The following is a 21,237-nucleotide window of genomic DNA, read 5'->3' on the forward strand; positions in this document are numbered from 1 at the left end:
TATCAAGCATGAAGCACTTTTAGCGTAAAACCTTACTGCTTGCCCAGCTTTTAAGATGCAGAAAGAAGCAAATCAGTCTTTCAACTGCCCAATAAGCAGTAAAAGATGTGTTTCTTATGTCCACCAGAAAACATTTTTTACATTGAGGTAGTGTTAATCGGCCACACTGCTGGGGTTAAGACATGTGGCTTGCATGCTATGGTGGAAAATAATGTGTCAATTTCCTTTTTCATGCGTACCACCTACATGAGATGCTGTTGCTGCATTGTCTTTATGTGTTTATGAAATGGTTTTCATATTGCATTAGAAGAAGTTTCTTAGGCAGGGTTTTGTCCTTTCTGTAGCCAGGCGAAAAGATTATCCCTTGGCCAAGTTTACACAAAGAGCCAAGGACTGATAGTTCAGCAAAGATTACTGTGAAAAGTTGATTGACTCGTTTATTGATTACTGGTACAGACTATATTGCAGTAATTCATGCCATTCTATCAAAGCTATCTTTACCATTGAAGCACTGTAGTGGAAAGCTAGTCTGCTTTGTCACCTGTTCATGTGGCTAAATCTGTCCTCTTCACTCTGCTATTCAAGTAATTTCTTAGTGTAGGAACGTTGTTAAGAGACAACAAGGCCTTCAGTTCTATGCTGAACATTTCTATGCTGAACATGTGGTTAGAGTGCCAAAGCATAAAGTCCTATCTTTATTATTTTAGCTCCACTTGCACAGAAAGCAGTAAGACAGACTGAGAGGGTTAATCAATGCCAGTGGTCAGCGCCAGACATAGGCATCCTCATGTGAAGGAGTGAGGTGAGGATCGCCTTCGGAAATATTGGTGAGGGTGAATTGAGGGGGAGGGCAGGTGTGAGGTGAGGCTGAGGAAAGGTGCAGTGATGATGCAAGGTTAAATGAGGAAAAGGTGATTCATATTGTTACAGAAAAGTCACTCAAATTGTATGCGTAGTGGGTTTAAAGTCAAGTATTGAAGTGTGTTGGCAGGAAGGCACTCTAGCGCAGATGTACATCGAAGCCACTTTCAACTGATTAAAGTCATAAATGGCTGTTGATGTTAGCTGTAGCTAACTCTCTTGAAAGCTGTAGCTACTGAAAGCAGCAACGAGAGCAGGAATGAAGGTGGCTTTTTGGCATCACTCCAAGATGATTTTTTTCACTGATCACCACTGGCCAGCGTACTCCTTTGTCCGAAGTAAACACCCTGGAATTTACCTTTTCTTGGTCTAATTGAATGGACAAAAATTTGAGTTTGAGGAATTTTGGGCACTGATAGCATTTGTTGACATATGAACAAAAGGAAACATCAAGATGAAGAAAAGACGTGTCGGTAATATAGCTAGAGCTCGTCTACCGTACAACTAAAACTTGTTTGTTTTATTCTTAAGCTCGCACATGGCAACAGCAGTCGAGCAGCATTATTTAAAGTAAACACTCAGCTTAAGGGTTTTGGCTCCACCTCCACAATGTCAAGCTGTTGCACTAATTCTCAAGAATAAGCATGGGGACTTGCACTGGCGGGTGTGGTGCGGGAAAGTGATGGTACAAGCAAATAGGCGAGCTTCAAGGTCTGTGCAAGTGGGGACTGCTCAGGGAAAAGGGACGGTGGTTTGGACGTGAGGAGGAGCTGTACTGGTCAAGAGAGGACATCCAAAGGCATCGATTGAGATGGCAAGCTGGTCGATCCGGGTCTCTAAACGGGCCATGATAGACTACTCGGCTGTCGAAGAGAGGGCGGCGACAGAAAAAGTCGTGTCGTGGATTCAATCAGCAAGCTGGGCGAGGTGGTCGGGGGTCAAGTCTCCTGCAGAGGCCAAGACAAGGCAGGTCGACTGTGGCAGGCACTGCAGGAATAGCTCCTTCAACAGCACACCGTTCACGTCCATGTAGCTTGAGCCCAGGAGCTATCGCATGCTGTTGAGCAGCTGGGAAGGGCAACGATCTCCAAGCTCCTCGGAGGTGAGCAGGTGTTGTAGACGTGCACTCTCGGATGCCGCGGTATGGCCTAAAGTACTGTGCTTCAGTTGCCGGTGCGGGGCATCCCCCAAAGGTGCAGCAATGACGTCTGCCACCTTGTGAGCAACCTCAGGAGACAGGTTGGCAAGTAAGTGGCGATACCGATAAGTCTCTGAGGTGGTGTGGTGCAGATCAAAGGAGGCGTCGACCTGGGTGAACCAAACCTGTGGGTCCTTGTTCCAGAACGTGGGCAGGCAAAGCTGTAGCACTGCGACGTCCTGTGGGCGCGAGGTAGCCTCAGGCGGCAGGTATCCTGAGGGTGGTAGGTTGCTGGGGTTGGTCATCTCGTAGCCCGGAGTCACCAATGTTGCGAACCAAGGGGTTGCAGCGGAGTGCCAGACAAGAGGACCAGTGTAGCAGGCTGTAGCGCATGCCGTGCTTGCACCGCGAGCCTGTGCCTACCAACTTTATTTTCATCATCTTTCACAGTGCCGACCGAGAGCACTGATCTTTAGTGTCTGCACTGTTGGGACTGAGGTTTCGTGGCCGGTGCAGTGTCAAGTTGGTGGCGTGCCGGGGCAGTCATCAGGACAAGTTCAGAAACGGAAGAAGAAGTTTATACATGTATTTACATGTTTGAAAGAACTCAGTGAACAGACTCTGGCACTCCTTGCTGTGCCGACTTAACTAGCCAGGTTGGTCCATCCCCTTTTCCCCTTTCTCCTCGTGGTGGCCAGGATCACATCCATTCAGGAACTTTGGTAGGGTCATTGAGTGGGCACGGCGAAACCGAAGGGATCATGCCGCTCACCAAACGATTTATGTTCCTTCCCCAAGTTTTGCTGTTTGTCAGTGCCGTTTCATCGACTACAGCAAATTCGTCGACAGTGCTCCCAGTGTGTGACGTGGACGACAGCCGCTCCTCTTTTCCTCACTTCCTATCTGCCGACCTACATCTGCGCATGTTCCATACTGCGCACGCCAAATCACCGCCTGTGACCACATCGGATTGGGATATAAAAGACAGTCCGCACCATTTCTTCGTCAGTGGGCACGGCGAAACCGAAGGGATCATGCCGCTCACCAAACGATTTATGTTCTTTCCCCAGGTTAGTTTGTCTGTTTCTACATTCCGCAGTAGCGATATTACATTGGTGGTTTTGCCGTGCCCACGGACATGCTTGTCAATTGCTTACGACTGTTTCTGTGTGTGTAAATTGCTTGTATGTGGAGACATTGAAGAAAACCCAGGACTCACAGTTGAACAAATGTGTGAAAGCTTTCAGTCAGGGCAAGCAAGCATATTAACTGAGCTAACTGGTATTCGGGAGCGTCTTACATCGAATGAACAAGCCGTTGCCACTCTTAATACATGATTGAATGCAATCGATAAGCTTCTGCTAGAAATTAGCAAAAAAACCTCCCAAATTCAAACACTAGAAGACAAAATTCGGTCTTTAGATCAAGTAGTTATGAAACAGAACGAAAAAAAATAGCTGACCTTGAAGACCGCAGTCGATAGTTGTTTTTGGCGTTAAAGAGCAAGACGATGAAGATGATAAAACGTTACGAAAATCAGTCATTGATGATATCTTTTCAAAAAAACTGCAGCAATCATGCAAATCTATCGTGCGTATTCATCGTCTTGGAAGAAAGCCAGGAAAAAGACCAGTTATCGTATATTTCCAAGACTTTTTGAAAAAAGAGGCCGTTTTTCGAAACGTGCGTAAACTTAAGGGTATTGGTATATCTATCCAGAATGATTACAGCAAGGAAACTATAAGAAAACGAAAACTTCTTTGGGAAACTGTCAAACGGGATGTCGACAATGGAAAACGTGCTTTTCTTATCAATGACAAACTGAAATTTGATGGCTGCGTTTATGCTTGGGATGACAGCACATCTCAACGAGTTGTCATGAGCCGCGAAAACAAGACTTCTAGTAATGCGTGACAGAACACGTGCGCCATTTCTAAAATCTTGCGAGTGCTAAATTTCAATGCCAGAAGTATAATAAATAAGGTAGAACAACTTGAATGCCTTCTTTTCAGATACGACCCCCATATTGCAATTGTCACAGAAACCTGGCTGCATGATGGTGTTAGCAACGAAATATTGGTATCACCATCACATAAGATTTTCCGTCGGGACCGTGGATCGAGGGGAGGAGGTGTTGCGATTATTCTAAAAAGCATGTTTTCCGCAGAAATACTTCCTCAGATCGAAAACCATGAGCGTCTCTTTTTGAAAGTTAATTGTTGGGGACATGTAGTTCTGGTATGCGCGGTTTATAGGTCACCATCATCCCCTCCCGAGTTCTTGTCCTCGCTGCGTGACTACATGACTGTGCTGAAACCCCGGAAAATTATAATGGCGGGCGATTTAAACCTACCCGCAGTTAATTGGCTGCACAGGCCAGAGATGCAGCTGGCCGATAGCCCTCTTCTTGACATAATGTTTGCATGTGACATGAAACAAGTAGTGCTTGAAAACACGCGTGACAATGCTGATACTGGTTCAATTTTGGATCTTGTATTCCTTAGCAAAAATATGACAGAGCTCGATGTCCGAGTGGAGGAGGGCATATCGGACCACAAGCTTGTGCTGGTCAGTAGTAGGCTTGATAGTTGTGAAAGGAAGCACGTTAAGCCCTGCAAAACTGTTAAAGACTTTATTAATGCCAATGATCAATCTATTCTTGATGAACTTTGGAAGCTGGTCGACAACTTACCAAAAACTGATGTTACTTCACTATGGCGTGCGTTTGTGACCTGCGTTAACTATTGTATTGATGCCTTCATGCCGACAAAACTTATTAAACCACAACGAAGAAACCCATGGATTGACAGAAAAATTATGCATATAAAACGCAGGTTAAAACGCGCCAAAAAACGCCGGACCAAAAATCCTGAAGTTATTAGCCACCTGCAAGTCCAGCTTTCAGACGCATTGTCTTTTGCCCGTCAAAAATATTTTTCCACTACTTTGCCTAATTACATAAAAAGCAGTCCCGATAAATTTTGGCGATATCTTAGCAGCGTAAACACACATTTGCAAGAAATAAGGCAACGCGACATTGTGATCACCGATCCTCAGGAAATATCTAACATAATGAATGAATATTTCCATTCTGTGTTCACCCGCGCTGATAGAGCCATGGAGGCTCCTTCTTCTCTGTGCCAAGTGTCAGACTTCATATCTTTTGAAGGCGTGTTTTCCTTATTGCTTAATGTTAAAGAAAAATCTTCTGGGGGACCGGATGGCATACCAAATTCTTTTCTTCGCCGTTACGCCGAGCCTGTTGCACACATCTTAACAGCTGTCTTTGCTTTATCTATGACCACAGCGATTTTACCTGATGACTGGCGTGTGGCTCGTGTCATTGCAGTTCGCAAGAAGGGTGATCGCCTAAGCATTGAAAACTATCATCCCATTTCGTTGACATCCATGGGCTGTAAACACTAGAACACATCATCGCTCATTATATAACTAATTTTCTTGAAAGTAACAACTTGCTCTCCCCATTTCAGCATGGCTTTCGAAAGAAACTGTCGACATCTACGCAACTTTTAACAACTATTCACGAAATCACTCTAACGCTTGATTCTTCCGGACAAGTTGATCTAATCTTCCTTGATTTCAGTAAAGCGTTTGATCGTGTGCCCCATGGTAAACTTCTTGAAAAATTTACTAAGCTCGGCCTTCCTGCATTTATCATCAATTGGATAAGAGCCTACCTTTCAAACCGTAGCCAGTTCGTAGACGTTACCGGCCATGCTTCTACTGTATTACCAGTTCCGTCCGGAGTACCTCAAGGAAGCGTACTCGGCCCGATCCTTTTCCTAATCTATGTTAATGATATAACTAGCACAATTCATCCACACGTTAACATCAGATTGTTCGCAGATGATTGTCTTGTCTTTAAAGAGATTACTTGCCGTGATGATCATGTTCACTTAAGCACTAGCTTAGCCAGATTTAATGAATGGTGCACCACCTGGTCTATGACCCTAAATGCTGACAAAACTGTCTTACTTCGTGTCACGAACAAAAAGCAACCTATCACATTTCCATATTGCATCAATAGTACACAAATAAAGGAAGTTTCTGAATATAAATATCTAGGCGTAACGATTACCAACACTCTATCGTGGTCGAAACACATTGCGAACGTTTGTGCATCTGCCTCTCGAAAGCTTGGCTTTCTGCATCATAAACTGAAAACAGCACCTTCAAATTTAAAACTTCTAGCATACAGAACTTATATATTGCCAAAACTAGAATACGCCTCAATAGTATGGGACCCGTATTACATGAAGGATAAGCATAAGCTTGAAATGGTTCAGAGGCGAGCAGTACGGTTCATTTTCAACAAGTTTAGGTCTACTGATTCGCCGTAAAAACTAATGACCGAAAACGATATCCCTACCTTAGAAGCACGAAGAACTGTGGCACGACTAAAATTTCTTTTCACGATGTACGACAAGTCGCTTGAATTTAATGGACAAACATACATTCAACCTTACCTGTCACGCACGTCTCGACACCGTCACGCTCACAACTTGCTCCCTTTCCGTGCACGCACTAACGTCTTTAAAAATTCATTCTTTCCTCGTACAGTTGTTCAGTGGAATGATCTGCCCTCAGAAATTTTCTCTGCTGATAATTTTGAGCAGGCACTACTCATGTATTTTGCACAATGATATGGAATGTTATTTTCCCCCTCTTTTATTCATGTTATCGCCTATGCAAGTGAATTTTGTTCGAACTTGTTATCTTGATGTGATATTGACTATCCCAGTGCATTTTTATGATAGTGTGAATATCGTCCTTTGCAATACAAAAATGCCAACTTGTTACTTTTTTTCTTCGCTCTCTTCCTTTTCCTGTTCCGTATGTCTAGCACAAGAGCATATATTATTCTTGTCCTACATGAATGTTTGCGGAAATACGCCCACCTGCTTGTTCTGTATAGACTGCAGAATGTACAAATAAATAAATAAATAAATAAATAATTATAAGTCACGAACATGCACTTGAACTGAGAGGGTACCTTTTCCCCTCTCAAAGGTCAAGGTCCAGTTGACAGAGCAGAAATGTCATGGTTGAATGCTGAAAACCAGTGACACCTCTGGCAACCCTTCTAGGAATTTCAGGGTGTCTACCAACCGGGAAAACCGGGAATTCTCAGGGATTTTGAGTAGTCTGGAAAAAGTCAGGGAAAACTCGGGGAATTTGGGCCTCTATCAGGAAAAATTAGTGGCAATTTTATTGAAAGGGTCGAAAGTCGCGGTAATGATGGCTCGAGCAACAGACACGAATCGTAATGAATCGTCTTTGACGCCCTGTCGTCGGCTGGAGGAGTTGCCAGTGTGCACTCAACGACCGACTTTCCGGATTCCCGATAATTTGAATGGCTTCGCGGCACTGCCACGTACCCCATAGAGTCAACGTATCAGAACGTGTGAAATTTCAGACGCAAGAACTCTTCGCCGTCCGATTCTCTGGACGTTTTGCCCTGACCGCAGGTCTGAAACGGCAATAATCAAAGGCACCACCGCCGCCGTTTTGATTACTTCGCCACCTCGAACCGGCACTCTCGCACGCGGATCCGCTGGCAGCCGTTGCCACCACTGCGGCAACGCTAGGCCTAGTTGCTTCGACGTTCGCTATGAAGCTTCTTGCCATTGGGTACCGAGTTTTTTATTAAAAGAATTAGCTGCTGTCAGCAATGGCATGGACTCCGCCTTTGGGTTCCTCGCGATTGGCTTAGAAACTTAGAAAACACGGCGCGTTGCATAATGCCGGTTCCCGAAAGTTAGCTTTGCCTCTGTAAAGAAATGTTACATGGTGAAGCATGCGCAAAAGTATTGCAGTAAAGCAAACAAGCGTGGGAAGGGGCTATTGCCACGGAAAACAGTATGTATTCCTTAATTATACACACGTGCACCCAGTATTTCCTGTCACAGTACGTGCGCCGATATGCCTAATATGTGTACCGACAGGCCTTCAGAGCGTTTTCAAACGTGCCTGTGGCGGTTTGAGCCCCTAAGGGCAGTAAATGACACGCATTTATTTTTTTTTTCCAACTGACTGATTTTTCGAACATTTTCGCGACCCCTAGGGAATTCTAAAAATCGGCCGTGGCCTGTGCAACTGACCAAGATGCTTCAAATGGTCCTTGGGGCGAACGAGTGGCAGGAGGAGGACAAGAACAGAAATGATGTACGCATTGAGGAATAAACGGGAAAGGAAGCTTGCTGCCACCGTTTTGAAGGAGCTTGAGATCAAAAAACAAAGTTTTGGCTGATGCCGAGATGCAGGTGCCCCTCATACAAACCAAAATAAACTCGTTAAAGCAGTGAAACACAACACTCAGGCGTCATGCTTGGGCTGAGAGTATGTCCGGACAGTTGAGGTTCACTTACGAGCGGTTGAGAGAGAATCTGAATTATGACAGAGTTCGGGCCTCATACCACTGAGCTTGCTATCAGTTGATAGAAATAGCTCATATTCGAATATATTTGCTTCTATGTGCATCTCCTTTTTATTCGTATTTGTGAATGTCCAACTTCATTTGCAATTTTGAATAAACGCTACTATAAACACTACTTTTTGAATAAACACTACTTGGATTAAGTCACTTTTTTATTTTTTTCATGTGCTTACTCAAGAGTGACAGAATCAGGCGATATGTTTTCAGCCCATCTTGACATAAAACATAGTTCTGCATCACTCAGGGAAATGTGCAAAGGCACTCAGGGAAAACCTGGAAAACTCAGGGAATTTGGAAATGTCAACTTGGTAGACACCCTGAATTTGGCAGTTTGTTGAAATCTCGTTCTCCGAATCTGATCGGGTCGAAGCGTGGAAACCGCCGGTGCACGGTGTGCGATTGTATCCTCCCCTGAGTTGTTTTCGGTCTGGTGAAGGGGGGTGGTAGAGTTGCGGCGCCGGGGGACCGAGCATAATTGTCTGCAGGGACGAGGGCACAACAGCATTTCAAAGCTGATGGTTTGGCAGTGAAGCATCCTTGTCCAGAAGGACCGTCTGGCACAGCAGCGCATAGTGGCATTGGTGGGCATTACAATAATATAAGTGGAGGATATTGCGGCAAATGGGCATTGCAGCACCACCTCGAAGTGTCGCATTGTCTAGTTTTCTGGCTGCAGGGGTCCTGGGTATGTCAATGAAGTAGAGCGACGAAGCTGGGGCAGACATGTCCGACGACGTTGTGGTGAGGGCGAGCAAGCGTAACCGAAGTCAGCAGCAGAGGCATTGGAAGTGCCACGGAAATGGCATGATATAGCTTTGGGGTGAAGTGGAGGGATTCCAAAAGTTGTTTCGGGGCGAAAGTGTCCAACAATTGGGGCTGTGACGGGAGACGTGACCAATTTGATTGCAGCAGAATGGCTCATTGTCTGGTGTGTGCCATTCAGGTGGATTATGATAACTGGAAGTAAAGGGTGGGCTGTAGTAGGACATGGTCATAGGAAGAGACATTCTGGCGTTGGGGCAGTTAACAAAGTAAGTGGTGGGGAAGCCCAAGTTGGCAACTTCCTGGTGAACCACAGGCTGTGCATACTCTCATGCATACTCTTTGCTAAATTATTAGTGTTTGTAATCCCTCTGAATTCCGTATATATTCATCATTAGCCTATTTTTATGTCCAACGTAGGGCGAAGGCCTCTCTTTGCGATCTCCAATTACCCCTGTCTTGCCCGAACTAATTCCAACTTGTGCCTGCGAATTTCCTAATTTCATCACCCCACCTAGTTTTCTGCCGTCCTCGACTGCGCTTCCCTTCTCTTGGCACCAATCTGTAACTGTAATGGCCCACTGGTTATGCATCCTATGCATTAGATGGTCTGACCAGCTCCATTTTTTTTTTGTATTGTCAATTAGAATATCAGCTATCCCCGTTTGCTCTCTTCCTGTCTCTTAACGTTACACCTAACATTTCTTGTTTCATCTGTCCTTGCTCGGTCTTTAACCCTTTGAGAGTCAATTTTTTTCACCATATGCGTTCACCCAGGGTCGATTTCTTTTATTGCAGATACTAATTCTTCTTAGGGACTTATTTCAAAAAAAATTTACCGTAACTCTTCTAGGGTGACCGTAAAGTGAGAAAAAAATATTTTGCATTCGTATATATGCACTCTTCATTCATGAGTAACTACAATAAAAAAGGAAATAAACTTATAAGAATGAAAAATTTGATGCATTGTTATAGTTCAAGGCTTTGAAAATGCGCACACGAGAATATTTCGCAAGACTCAAATGTTCCTGCTCTTACACTAATATGTACATCCACAGCGTAATCGAACTGCGTAGGTGCGCGCACTTAAGAAAACTGTGATTGTGTGCCCATCAAAAAAGCAAAACGTGTGACAAATTTCCGCTAATCTTCATCCTATCGCCAACCAGAGGCAACTAGTTTATGCGAGTCAAAACAAAACAAAAAAACAGTGGATACGCATGCACAGCGGCATCCTTTCTGTGCGTATCCCTGTGATCACTAAACGAGCGAAAAACAAGCGGTCGCCCTTTGAGCGATTAGTAACAAGATAGCCGTCAGTTTTGCAAGTGCAAGAAGCCGAAGCTGCCTGCGGAACAAAACCCAAACCATTGCCCGCCCGCGCTTGCACCAATGCGCGAGCGGTAGTATATAGACGCGCAGTAACGAACTTGCCGGATTAATTCGTGGCGCTGTATATTTACGTCATTGACCCTCAAAGGGTTGACTTGTTCTCGAGCTTCTTTCAACCTCCAAGTTGCTGCCCCATATGTTAACGCCGGCAGAATTTCAGTGATTGTACACCTACTCCCTTCTTTTCAGTGATAGTGGTAAGCTCCCAGTCAGGACCTGGCAATGCCTGCTGTATGCACTTCAACCCATTTTTATTCTGTAAATTTCCTTCTCTTAATCAAGGTCCCTTGTGAGTAATTGACCTAGATAAATGTACTCCTTCACAGACTCTAAGAGGTTGACTGGTGATCCTGAACTCTTGTTCCCTTGCCAGGCTATCGGTAATTATCTTTGTATTCTGCATATTAATCTTCAGTGGCACTCTTACACTTGATCTGTTAAGGTCCTCAATAATTTGTTGTAATTCATCCCCAGTGTTGATGAACCGGACAATGTCACCTGCAGACCGAAGGTTGCTGAGATATTCGCTGTTGATCCTCACTTTAAGACTTCTAAGTTTAATAGCTTGAATACTTCTTCCAACCATGTAGTGAATAGCATTAAAGCGATTGTGTCTTCTTGCCAGACCCCTTTCTTCATAGGTGTCTATCCACTTTTCTTTTGGAGGACAAAGGCAGCAGTAGAATCTTTGTAGATATGTCCGAAGAAATTAACATATGCCTCCTGTACTCCTTGATTACGTAATGCCTCTATGACTGCTGATATCTCTACTGAATCAAATGACTTTTCATTATCTATGAAAGCCATATAAAGAGGTTGATTGTACCCTGCAGATTTCTTAATTGCCCAATTTATGACATTTATGTGATCTGTTGTAGAGCATCCTTTCCTAAAGCCAGCCTGTTCTCTTGGTAGACTGAAGTGTTGCCCTTATTCTATTGGAAATTATCTCAGTGAATATTTTGTACCATGCTGAAAGTAAGCTGACGGGCCTATAATTTTTCAATTCTTTAACGTCTCCTTTTTTGTGGGTTAGCATAATGTTGGCATTCTTCCAGTACTCTGGAACACTTGAAGTCTCTCACATTGTGTATTTAGGACCGCAGGCTTTTCAAACATATGTCCTCCATCTTTATTTAAATCAACTGTTATTCCATCCTCTCCTGCCACTCTTGCTCGTTTCATGTCTTGCAAGGCCCTTCTGACCTCATTGCTTGTTATAGGAGGAGTTTCTGTATCCTGTTCATTACTGTTTCGAATAGAGGTATCTTGACTTCGCTGGGTACTGTACAGGTCAGTATAGAATTCTTCCACTGCTTTTACTATACCTTTGAGATTGCTGATGATATTACCCTGCTTATCTTTTAATGAATACATCTTGGTTTGTCCTATGCCAAGTTTTCTTCTCCGTGATTTCATGTTGCGTACATTTTTTGTGGCTTCTTCAGTCTTTCTCACGTTATAATTTCGAATATCACCTATTTTCACCTTGTTGATCAGTTTTGACAGTTCCGCAAATTCTACCTGATCTCTTGAGTTGGACACATTCATTCTTTGTCGTTTTATTAGTTCCTTTGTTACTTGGGAGAGCTTACCTCCTGGTTGCCTTGGTGCTTTACCTCCCACTTCAAATGTTGCTTCTGAAGGCAACCTAGTTACAGTTTTATTCATTACCTCTATGTCATCTTCATCTCTCTGTGTGAAGCTGCATATTTGTTTGCAAGCACCAGCCTAAATTTGTCTGCTTTTACCCTTACTGTATCTAGGTTGGCCTGTTTCTTCTTGACTAATTTTGCTCTTTCTCCTGTCATTGAGGGAAATCCTTGACCTCACTAACCTATGATCACTGCACTTTACCCTACCTTACACTTCTACGTTCTGCACTATTCTGGGATCGGCAGAGAGTATGAAATCTATTTAATTTCTTGTTTCTCCATTATTGCTTTTCCAGGTTCAATTCCTGTTTCTACACTTCCTAAAGAAGGTATTATAATTATTCGTAGCTTATTCCTTTCCACAAATCCTACCAACACCTCTCCTCTGGTGTTCCTGGAATCCTTGTCATAGTTGCCAATTGCGCGTTCACCAGTCTGTTTTTTGCCCACTTTTGCATTGCAGTTGCCCATGACTACAGTATGCTGAGTTTGCACTTGCACTTTTCTCATCGCTAATTCAACATCTTCATAAAACTGTTCTATTTGTTCATCATTGAGACTGGAGGTTGGAGCATAGGCTTGTACTACCTTTATTCTACACCTGTTATGCAGCTTTATTATGAGTACTGCTACCCTCTCATTAATGCTGTAGAATTCGTCAATGTTTCCCGCCATATCCTTATGGATTAGGAATCCTACGCCATATTGTTTCTTATCTGGAAGTCCTCTGTAGCAGAGTATGTGGCCATGGGACAGCACTGTATAAACCTCACCAGTTCTAACCTCACGAAGACCAGTAATATCCCACGCAATGCCTGATAGTTACTCAAATAGTCCTGCTAAGCTAGCTTGACTCGAGAGGGTTCATGTGTTGAATGTTGCCAGGTTCAGTTTCCAGTGGCAGCCTATTTTGGTCTCAAGATTCTTAGCACCCTCTTCCGCGTCGCAGGTCTGACCGCCGGCTTGGTCAGGTGCTCTGCAGCCGCTGGGGACTGAGGGCCATGGGTTAATTGTAGGAGGCATGAAGAAGGTAGTGAACGAATACAGCACCAGGGAGGTTTCTTCCTGTTCTGGTGAAGGAGTGTCCTTTTTGAAAACTATTCAGCCTTCCTAACTTGGTTGCATCTGGACTAGTATAGCCCCACCTGCTCTCCACGTTTTTTCTTTTTTTCTTTTTTGTCGGTGTCAGGCACCATTCCAAGCATGGAGATGTAGTGTGCTGGAGGAGAATTCAAACTTACGACCTTCAGCCTGGTGTTCTAGTTCTGCTCCAGGCCACCACCTCAGTCACATAGATACAAATGGAAGACTTCTTTAAAATAAGAAGAATAAAACATTTGAATTTCTGACTGTAGCAACCGAGCAACCGATAGCTCAGTCAGATAACCCTGGTTATGACTTAAGGTGGTGAGGCCTCCTTGAGGCGCAGAAGACCAGCCCAGAGGATCCTACATGCCTAAAAGCTGACTTGAATTATCCCTGATAGACAGGTTTTTCTGTTTGCTATATGTAGCACTCTGTTATTTAACTCTGTTATTTATTCACTCCATTCCACTGTCTGGCTGCGTTGAGAGGCGTTGGAGATAAAAAGGTCCGAAAATATTTTCAGATGGTTCTAACGTAGTGGTTCTGAGCTGCACGTAAGCAGGTGACCGTGAAAGCGGCTAGGTACACTAGACATTTCAACAAGCTTGAACAGTGATTAAATGAGAAGGGGAAAAAAATTGTCAGAGCGGGTCACTGTGCTCATCCGAAAAGCACGAGCCGCATGTGCATGGTGACACATCCAGCTGCTTACTGGCGCATCTAGCTGCCACAGGCATTGAAGAAGCCTTTTCAGACCCATTCGCTAATCATTCGGGAATGTTATGCCTCTTATTAGCTACAGCAAATGCATCTGTCAACTAGAGTTGGGGCAGTTCGTCAGACGGGGTTTGTACACTTTGTGCAGGAGAACAACTACGCAATAAATGATTACCAGAAGTCATGCGCCTCATTGAGAGCTGAAGTGAATATATATTAGCCTAGTATGAAGGTATTTTTGTCATTGATATGTTCAGTTCATGAAAAAGTCAAAGTTCATGAGGCCGGTGGGCCAAGGAGACGTCTCATTGAGTGAGTCCGAGTAAACTCAGCTGAGTAGAAATTTACTTAGTTTGAGTCTGAGTCATCCGGCTGAGTACAATTCTGGTGAGTCTGAGTCCGAGTGACACCGGCTGAGTATAATTTTGGTGAGTCTTGGTTCGAGTGAGCCCAGCTGAGTATAGATCTGGTGAGTTTGAATCCTAGTGAGCCTGCCAGAGTAGAATTTCGGTGAGTCTGAGTCCAAACGAACTCTAAGCAAAAAATATAATTTGTGAGTGAGTATGAGTGAATTCTGTTTATTTTGCTGTCCTATGGTCAAATGGCTAAAAGCAAAGCAATGTGGCACACTTTGGCAATAGAGATGGCACTAAACTATGAGTGTTTTGGACTTAGCTTGTGGGTCGAGCGTATAGCTTATTTAAAATTGTAGAAAACGTAAGGTAAGAGAAAGATGGTAGCCATTTCAGGGTGAAAGTGAGGGAGGGCAAACAAGTTTTTTATATATGGAGACGAGGGTGGAGGGAGGTCGAAATTTTAAACGTGAGGGTGAGGTGAGGACAGTACCTGCGTGATGAGGGTGAGGGAGGAGAACAAAAACTGAGAGCATTTGCACACCTCCGGTTAGGACAGAGCAGTGCACTGGGTGTGTTCAAGACTCCTGCAGAAATAAATTGCAGTAAATTGTATTGAAGTCGATCACATTTTTGTTTCAACCACTCAACACTGAACAACACTGAACTTCCTTTCCTATACTCCATCTTGATTATTTCTGTGAAGAGCAGGCAGCCTTCTCTTCTATTCCTCTCTCTGTAGTTGTATATATGCTTTCTAATTTCAACACTATGCAAGCTATTCATTATATTACCAGGTGTAAGTGGGCAAATCACATAAAAGGATGCACACTCATTTGAGAGGTTGAGGGGTCACAGTACTTCGTTTGGTACTTACATGCACCTGCCTGTGCCCGAGTGTTCGATGTCATTGCCATGTGAATGGAGATGATGCAGCCATTTGGATGATGTAAGCATTGCGAAGCAGGAGTCTCTCGAAAAGAGGAAGCACACTTATGGTGGGCACCTTAGTTTCTGGCATAATTTTCACTTGTGGAGAAATGCTACTAGTAGAAACCATTAAGTGGCTGTGCATGAGCGAAAGCAATAGATTGCGTACTCCTGTTGACCTTTTCAGGACTGAGCAAGTGTTGCACAGCTGGCATGTCTTGCATCGAGGCTTGTAAACCGAACTAGCTGGTTTGAAAAGAACAACTCTGGTACATCTGCTGGATTCTGGGTTTGGTTTATCTCATTATTTTAAACTCTGGTACATCTGCTGGATTCTGGGTTTGGTTTATCTCATTATTTTAAAAAGTTACACTGTCAACGAATGGGTAACAAAGGGCCCACTTGTCCCTGGGGTAATCACCACATGAGGAGCAGCAAGCTGCACTGAAATGCTTTTACAGTAGTCGGAGAGCATTCCTGGTCAGGAAGAGCACGGTAGTCAAGTGCTGAATGAGCCCAGTGAAAAACAAACGCACAGTAACATTGTTTCATGATGGAGAGAGAAATGGGACAGATGAACAATGCTTGCCTTTGTTCCATTCACATTGTGACCTAGTTTTCTAGTATGAGCCTTGACTCAATAGAGCAAAATATGTTGCTTAATGGCAAAGCAAAACAGTTGTTTTTATGTCTGCAGAAACTTTAGGCTGTGCTCTTACAGGATGTTTGTCATCTACATTCTTTTATAAGACAGTCTCGTGCTTGTGTTCATGGTAGTGCAATACTTGAATGACGCTGTTCACATTGATTGATGATATTGAGAAAAACCTGCTAGTCTCCTGTCATGTTATTTTCTAGGTTGGTGAGGACACAAAGACCGAACCCACAACTGAGGAATTGAAGCTCATCAAGCAGCATGTCATTCAGGCTCCTCTCGTTGCTGTGTTGAGCAAGCCATCACGATCTTCAACCCAGCTTTCTATTGCTGGTAAGCATCCAATCATTTCTGGTCTGTTTCTTCCAGCGCACACTTATAGCATGATTAATCTTATCAAAATTTGTGTATTGCACACTCCTAGCCATCTGTGGGACAGCAGTGTTGTAGCCTTACCGCAAATTATGAATATTGATGTTGCTCTTGTGAATTGTGCCCTGAAACAAGTGATCTCTACAGGCCACTTTGTGCTAATTTCACAACACAGGCACAAAGGTGATGGTGTGGATAATATTAAACATACAAGTACTAGTTGTGTGCGAGAAGCTGTTGCAAGGTATTATATATATATATATATATATATATATATATATATATATATATATATATATATATATATATATATATATATATATATATATATTCAGTTTGCAGTTGCTGAAATGAGGAGCTAAAGGTTCTGTTTTGCTGTCAGTGGCATGTACTGCATGGGGAAGGTGAAATGAGGTTGTTCTCAAGTATTTTCTAGTTACTGACAGAGCACTTCACAAACAGCTATCTGGAGTGCCAACTGGTCACTTAGTAATATGCTCACATTTACTGATAACAATCTACTGACGTGCTGCACTGATGAAACTAGGGTAAACTTGTGTACTGCAATGCACCAGAACAGTATTTAAGCAGGAAATTGAGCCAAACCTGCCCCAATCACTACAGTTGAACCTCAATATAACGGACCTCGATGCAGCGAAATTCATAATGTAATGAAATATACTCATTTCCCAATCTTAATTCTGTTGAAAACCACATATTTGTTACCGCAGGTTTATGTAGTAATTTCTTACCAGGGATTCGATTAGTGAACTTTTCAGCCATTTCAACCATGTACTTTGAGCCTCTATGGGTAGTAAATCTTGCAAGACTATAAAAATGTCGGCCAAGGCAAGAATTATTTCAAATGTCCTTCCGCATGTAAAGTTTGAGCGGCAAAAAGTGTCACGATCCACCCGGGCTCATGAATGAGGAAGGGTTCGAGGCACCCTCCGTTAGACAGACGCTCTGCAGCGTGGAGGTGATGAACGATGATTGACCACCGAGCAGCTGGGCTTGTTGGTGTTTATTTGGTGCGGTGACCAATGTTGCCCACCGAGCATGGCAGGCCACCGAGCCTTGGGGGCCAAAAAAGATTGCGCCCAAGGGGGCGTCACATGCTTGTTACACCCCCTTACCCCCAGTTTGTTTGTTAACTACAAAAACAAACGTCCAAGTTCACAGCATAAGGCTCTGCCGTCATCCAAGCCAAGTCGGGGGGGCTGCTATCCAGGCGAGTAACGGTCCGGTGGCCTCCGCGGTCGAGTACTCTGCCTGGTCACCGGTGTTGATAGGCCAGGTGAGGCAACGTCGGGTGCTGCCTAAGCCAGCCTCGCTCCATCTGCAGTGGTCGGCCTTGTCAGTGGTGCCAGACTTGACACTGGCCCAATGGGCGCCAAACCACTGGCGACGCTTGGCACTGCCGAGGTAGGCGGTGCTTTGCGGGAAGCGACACATGCTGCCACTGGTCCTCCTGCGGGCTTGACTTCTGAAGCGGCAGTTGACGGTACTAGCCAAGTCCCAAGGCGAGGCCTAACGTGGTCGGCATGTCGGTGCCATGTGGCCCCGTCTGGCATGCGGACGAGCAGTGATGAGGCGCTGGCGAAAGACACCACCTGTCCGGCGGACCAGGGTGGGCCAGGACAGAAGTTCCTGGCAGAAACTGGAGCTCCCGACTCCAGCAAAGGCCTCAGACGGCACCCTCGATCAGCAGCCAGCTTCTGCTTCAGCTGCTTCAGTAGTGCTGTGGATCAGAGGTCTGGATGCAAGACTTCCAAGGGTGCCTTAACCATCTGACACAGCAGGAGCTTAGAGGGGGAATGTCCAGTGACATCGTGGGGCGTGGCACTGGAACAGAACCTGGGAAATCTGTGTCCGTAAATCCCCAGACTGGCTCTTCTTGAGCTTGTCCTTGACGGCCTGCACCACCTGCTCGGGTGCACCGTCTGAAGCAGGGTGGTACGGCGGAATAATCATCCGGCAGATTCCGTTCCTCGTCAGCTAGGCCAGGTACTACTCTGTGCTGGCAAAAGCACGACCATTGTTGGACACAATGACGTCCAGCAACCCCTGGGTGGCGAATACCTGTCATAGCACTGCAATGGTCGCGCCTGCTGATGGAGTGGTGACAGGTAGAACCTCCACCTACTTCGAAAAGGCATCCACCACCACCAGGAAGTAATGGCCCTTGAATGGCCCCCCCAAAATCCACATGCAGGCGGGACCAAGGTCTCTGTGGGAATGGCCAGGGGTTGATTTCCACAAGACTTTAGGCCCGCCGATACTCCTGGCAGACTGGGCAGCTATGCACCATGTGAGCAAGGTCCTGGTCCAGGCCAGGCCACTAAACGTGGGACCGGGCCACCAACTTGGTCTGTTCCATGCCAGGATGACCCGCATGCAGCAACCGCAGGACCCTGAACGAAAGACTTTGTGGAATCACCACCCTGGAACCTCACAGTAGGCAGCCCTGCAAGCTCAGTTCGGTGGCTTTGTGGCTATAGGCCTGCTGAACCAATTCCTCCCCATAGGACTCCACCTTGACCACCTGAGACAGGACTAGGCCCCAGCTGGTCGCTTGTGATACCGCAGATCTGAAGAGTTCCTCCAGGTACGTGTGCTCCAGCATGAACACTTCAGCATGAACACTTCAGCAGGTTCTGGAACAGCATCAGGCACCTCTGGCAGGGGCAGGCGGCTCAGGGCATCAGCAGGTCCCAGGTCCTTTCCTGGATGGTAAACCAGCTGGTAACTGTAAGCTGCCAGCCTCAAGGACCAGCGTACCACTCAAAATGATGCCTGCATGGGAACTGCCTTGTCAAGCAGCCCCAGCAGCGGCTTGCGGTCCATGATCGCCTCGAACTTCCGGCTCCACAGATACTGGTGGAAGCGTTCGACCCTGAACATGAGGGCCAGGCCTTCCTTGTCCAGCTGGCTGTAGCATTGCTCTGCACGATGAAGCCGACGAAAAGCAAACCACACAGGGTGTTCCTGGCCATCCTTGTCCTGGTGCGCCAGGACAGCTCCCACGCCATGCAGTGACGCATCTATGGCCAGGATGACAGGCTTGGCAGGATCGAAGTGTACCAGTACTGGAGCACTGGTGATTAGCTGCTTGATGCTCTGGAAGGCCCGGTCCTGCTCCTTCTTCCAGACCCATTGCTGACCATCTCGAAGCAGAAGATGGAGCGGCTGTTGATGCTCAGACAGATTCGGCAGGAAACTCCTGTAGAAGTCGATGAGGCCGAGATAGCTTTGAAACTCTTTCTTGTTCTGGGGCTTAGGCGCCTTGAGCGCAGCATCAGCTTTGCAGGGAGCCGGGGCTAGGCCAGCCTGGGAACTGACATGTCCCAAGTACTCAACACTGCAGGCCAGGAAAAAGCACTTTTCCAGTTTGAGCTTGAGACCGGCATCCTGCTGTCATGCCAGGACGTTGTGCAGGTTCTGCCGGTGGTCCCCGTCATTGCTGCCAGTAACCAGGGTGCCGTCCAAGTACACTGCCACGTGCCTCATGCCCCTGAAGAGGTTGTCGATCTCCCTCTGAAATATGACTGGGGCTGAGGCCACGCCAAACGGTAAGTGCAAGTATTGGAAGAGCCCCAAAGTTGTCGATATTGTGACATACTTCCGCGCGGCATCCTGGAACACCAGCTGCTGGTAAGCATCTCTGAGGCCAAGCTTGGTGAACTTCTGTCCAACTGACAATACTGACCAGAGATTCTCAATCCGGGGCAGCGGGTACTTCTCGATGGTAGAGACGGGGTTGATGGTAACCTTGAAATCCCCATAGATTTTGACTCTGCCGTCTCGCTTGAGGACTGGTACGATGGGAGCAGCCCATTCAGACGTTTTGACGGGCACCAGGATGCCCTCTCGCTGTAACCGTTGCAGCTCCTGGACAACCGTGTCCTTCAGTGCAAATGGCAGTGGGCGAAGTTTGAAAAACGAGGCTGGGCTCCCTCAGTTTCATAGATGCCAGCCGTCGTGCCAGCGAATGTGCCCACCCCTGGCTGGAACAGCTAATTGAACTCGGTTAGGAGACTGGGGATGTCTCTCACCACATGCAGGCTGGCTTCCTGGTGCTCTGGCAGACGAATTCCCAGAGTATGAGTCCAGTTTTGGCCCAGCAGCGTCGGTGATGACCCCTGGGAAACCAGTCTGCATTTGTAAAGTAAAGGGGAAGGGTTGCCTCACTGTTGCCAAAGCGAATGCTGTCCTGGGCCTGACCCTGGACCTGGGAGAGCTGCCCGGAGTAGCTGCGCAGCATCACACCCAAAGCCTCGACGGACACACCGGGGAAGCTAAGCTTGAACAGTTTCCCGGCCGTGACTGGCACGCTGGCCCGTCCAGCTCCATAGAAATGGGGTGCCTGCAGACTTCGATGGTCAGCATGTACAACGGCACAGACGACGGTACAAGGCCGGTGTGCCACATGTCAGAAATCGGCGGGTCTTCAGCCACGACGTGGAGCCTGGCCGTGGAAGAACTTAAGCCTGCTGCCGCACGCCCCTGCCGCGTACCCATGCGACGGCTACCCTGGCTGCGGGCTTGTGTGCAACCTGGGCTTGAACCAGCTGCTGTTCACTGTTTGTCCTTCCGCTTCTGCCGACTGTAAGCCAGTTGCATGGGCAATCTCGCTGGCGTCAGTGGCGGCAGTTTCCATTGCCAGCGCTGCCTTCACGGCATCGTCCAGCGAGAGGTGGGGAAGCTCCAGGAGTTGCATTTGCATGGCGAGTTTGTTGATGCTGCAGACAAAACGGTCCCGGAGCAGCAAGTCCAGCTGGTCCTCGAAGGCGCAGGCACTCGCTAACCCTTGTAGAGCAGTGACGAACTGCCCGAGAGTCTCCTTCCCAGTGGCTCCA

At 46.1% G+C, this 21,237-nt stretch overlaps 1 protein-coding gene across 12 annotated transcripts in view; it reads left to right on the forward strand.

The window, feature by feature from the left end:
• Positions 1–21,237, forward strand: part of LOC135897507 (intermembrane lipid transfer protein VPS13A-like) — a 1,023,564-nt gene that overhangs the window by 207,002 nt on the left and 795,325 nt on the right. For all 12 annotated transcript variants that reach the window (XR_011514733.1, XR_011514732.1, XM_070539327.1 and 9 more), the window contains one exon: positions 16,210–16,339. Coding sequence is in view for 10 of the 12 variants with exons in the window: in XM_070539327.1 (XP_070395428.1) it covers positions 16,210–16,339 (130 nt within the window). In the remaining 2 variants the exon portion in view is untranslated. The remainder of the gene's footprint in view (positions 1–16,209; positions 16,340–21,237) is intronic.

Source organism: Dermacentor albipictus, chromosome 5, assembly GCF_038994185.2.
Source record: "Dermacentor albipictus isolate Rhodes 1998 colony chromosome 5, USDA_Dalb.pri_finalv2, whole genome shotgun sequence".
In the NCBI taxonomy this organism is placed as follows: domain Eukaryota; kingdom Metazoa; phylum Arthropoda; class Arachnida; order Ixodida; family Ixodidae; genus Dermacentor; species Dermacentor albipictus.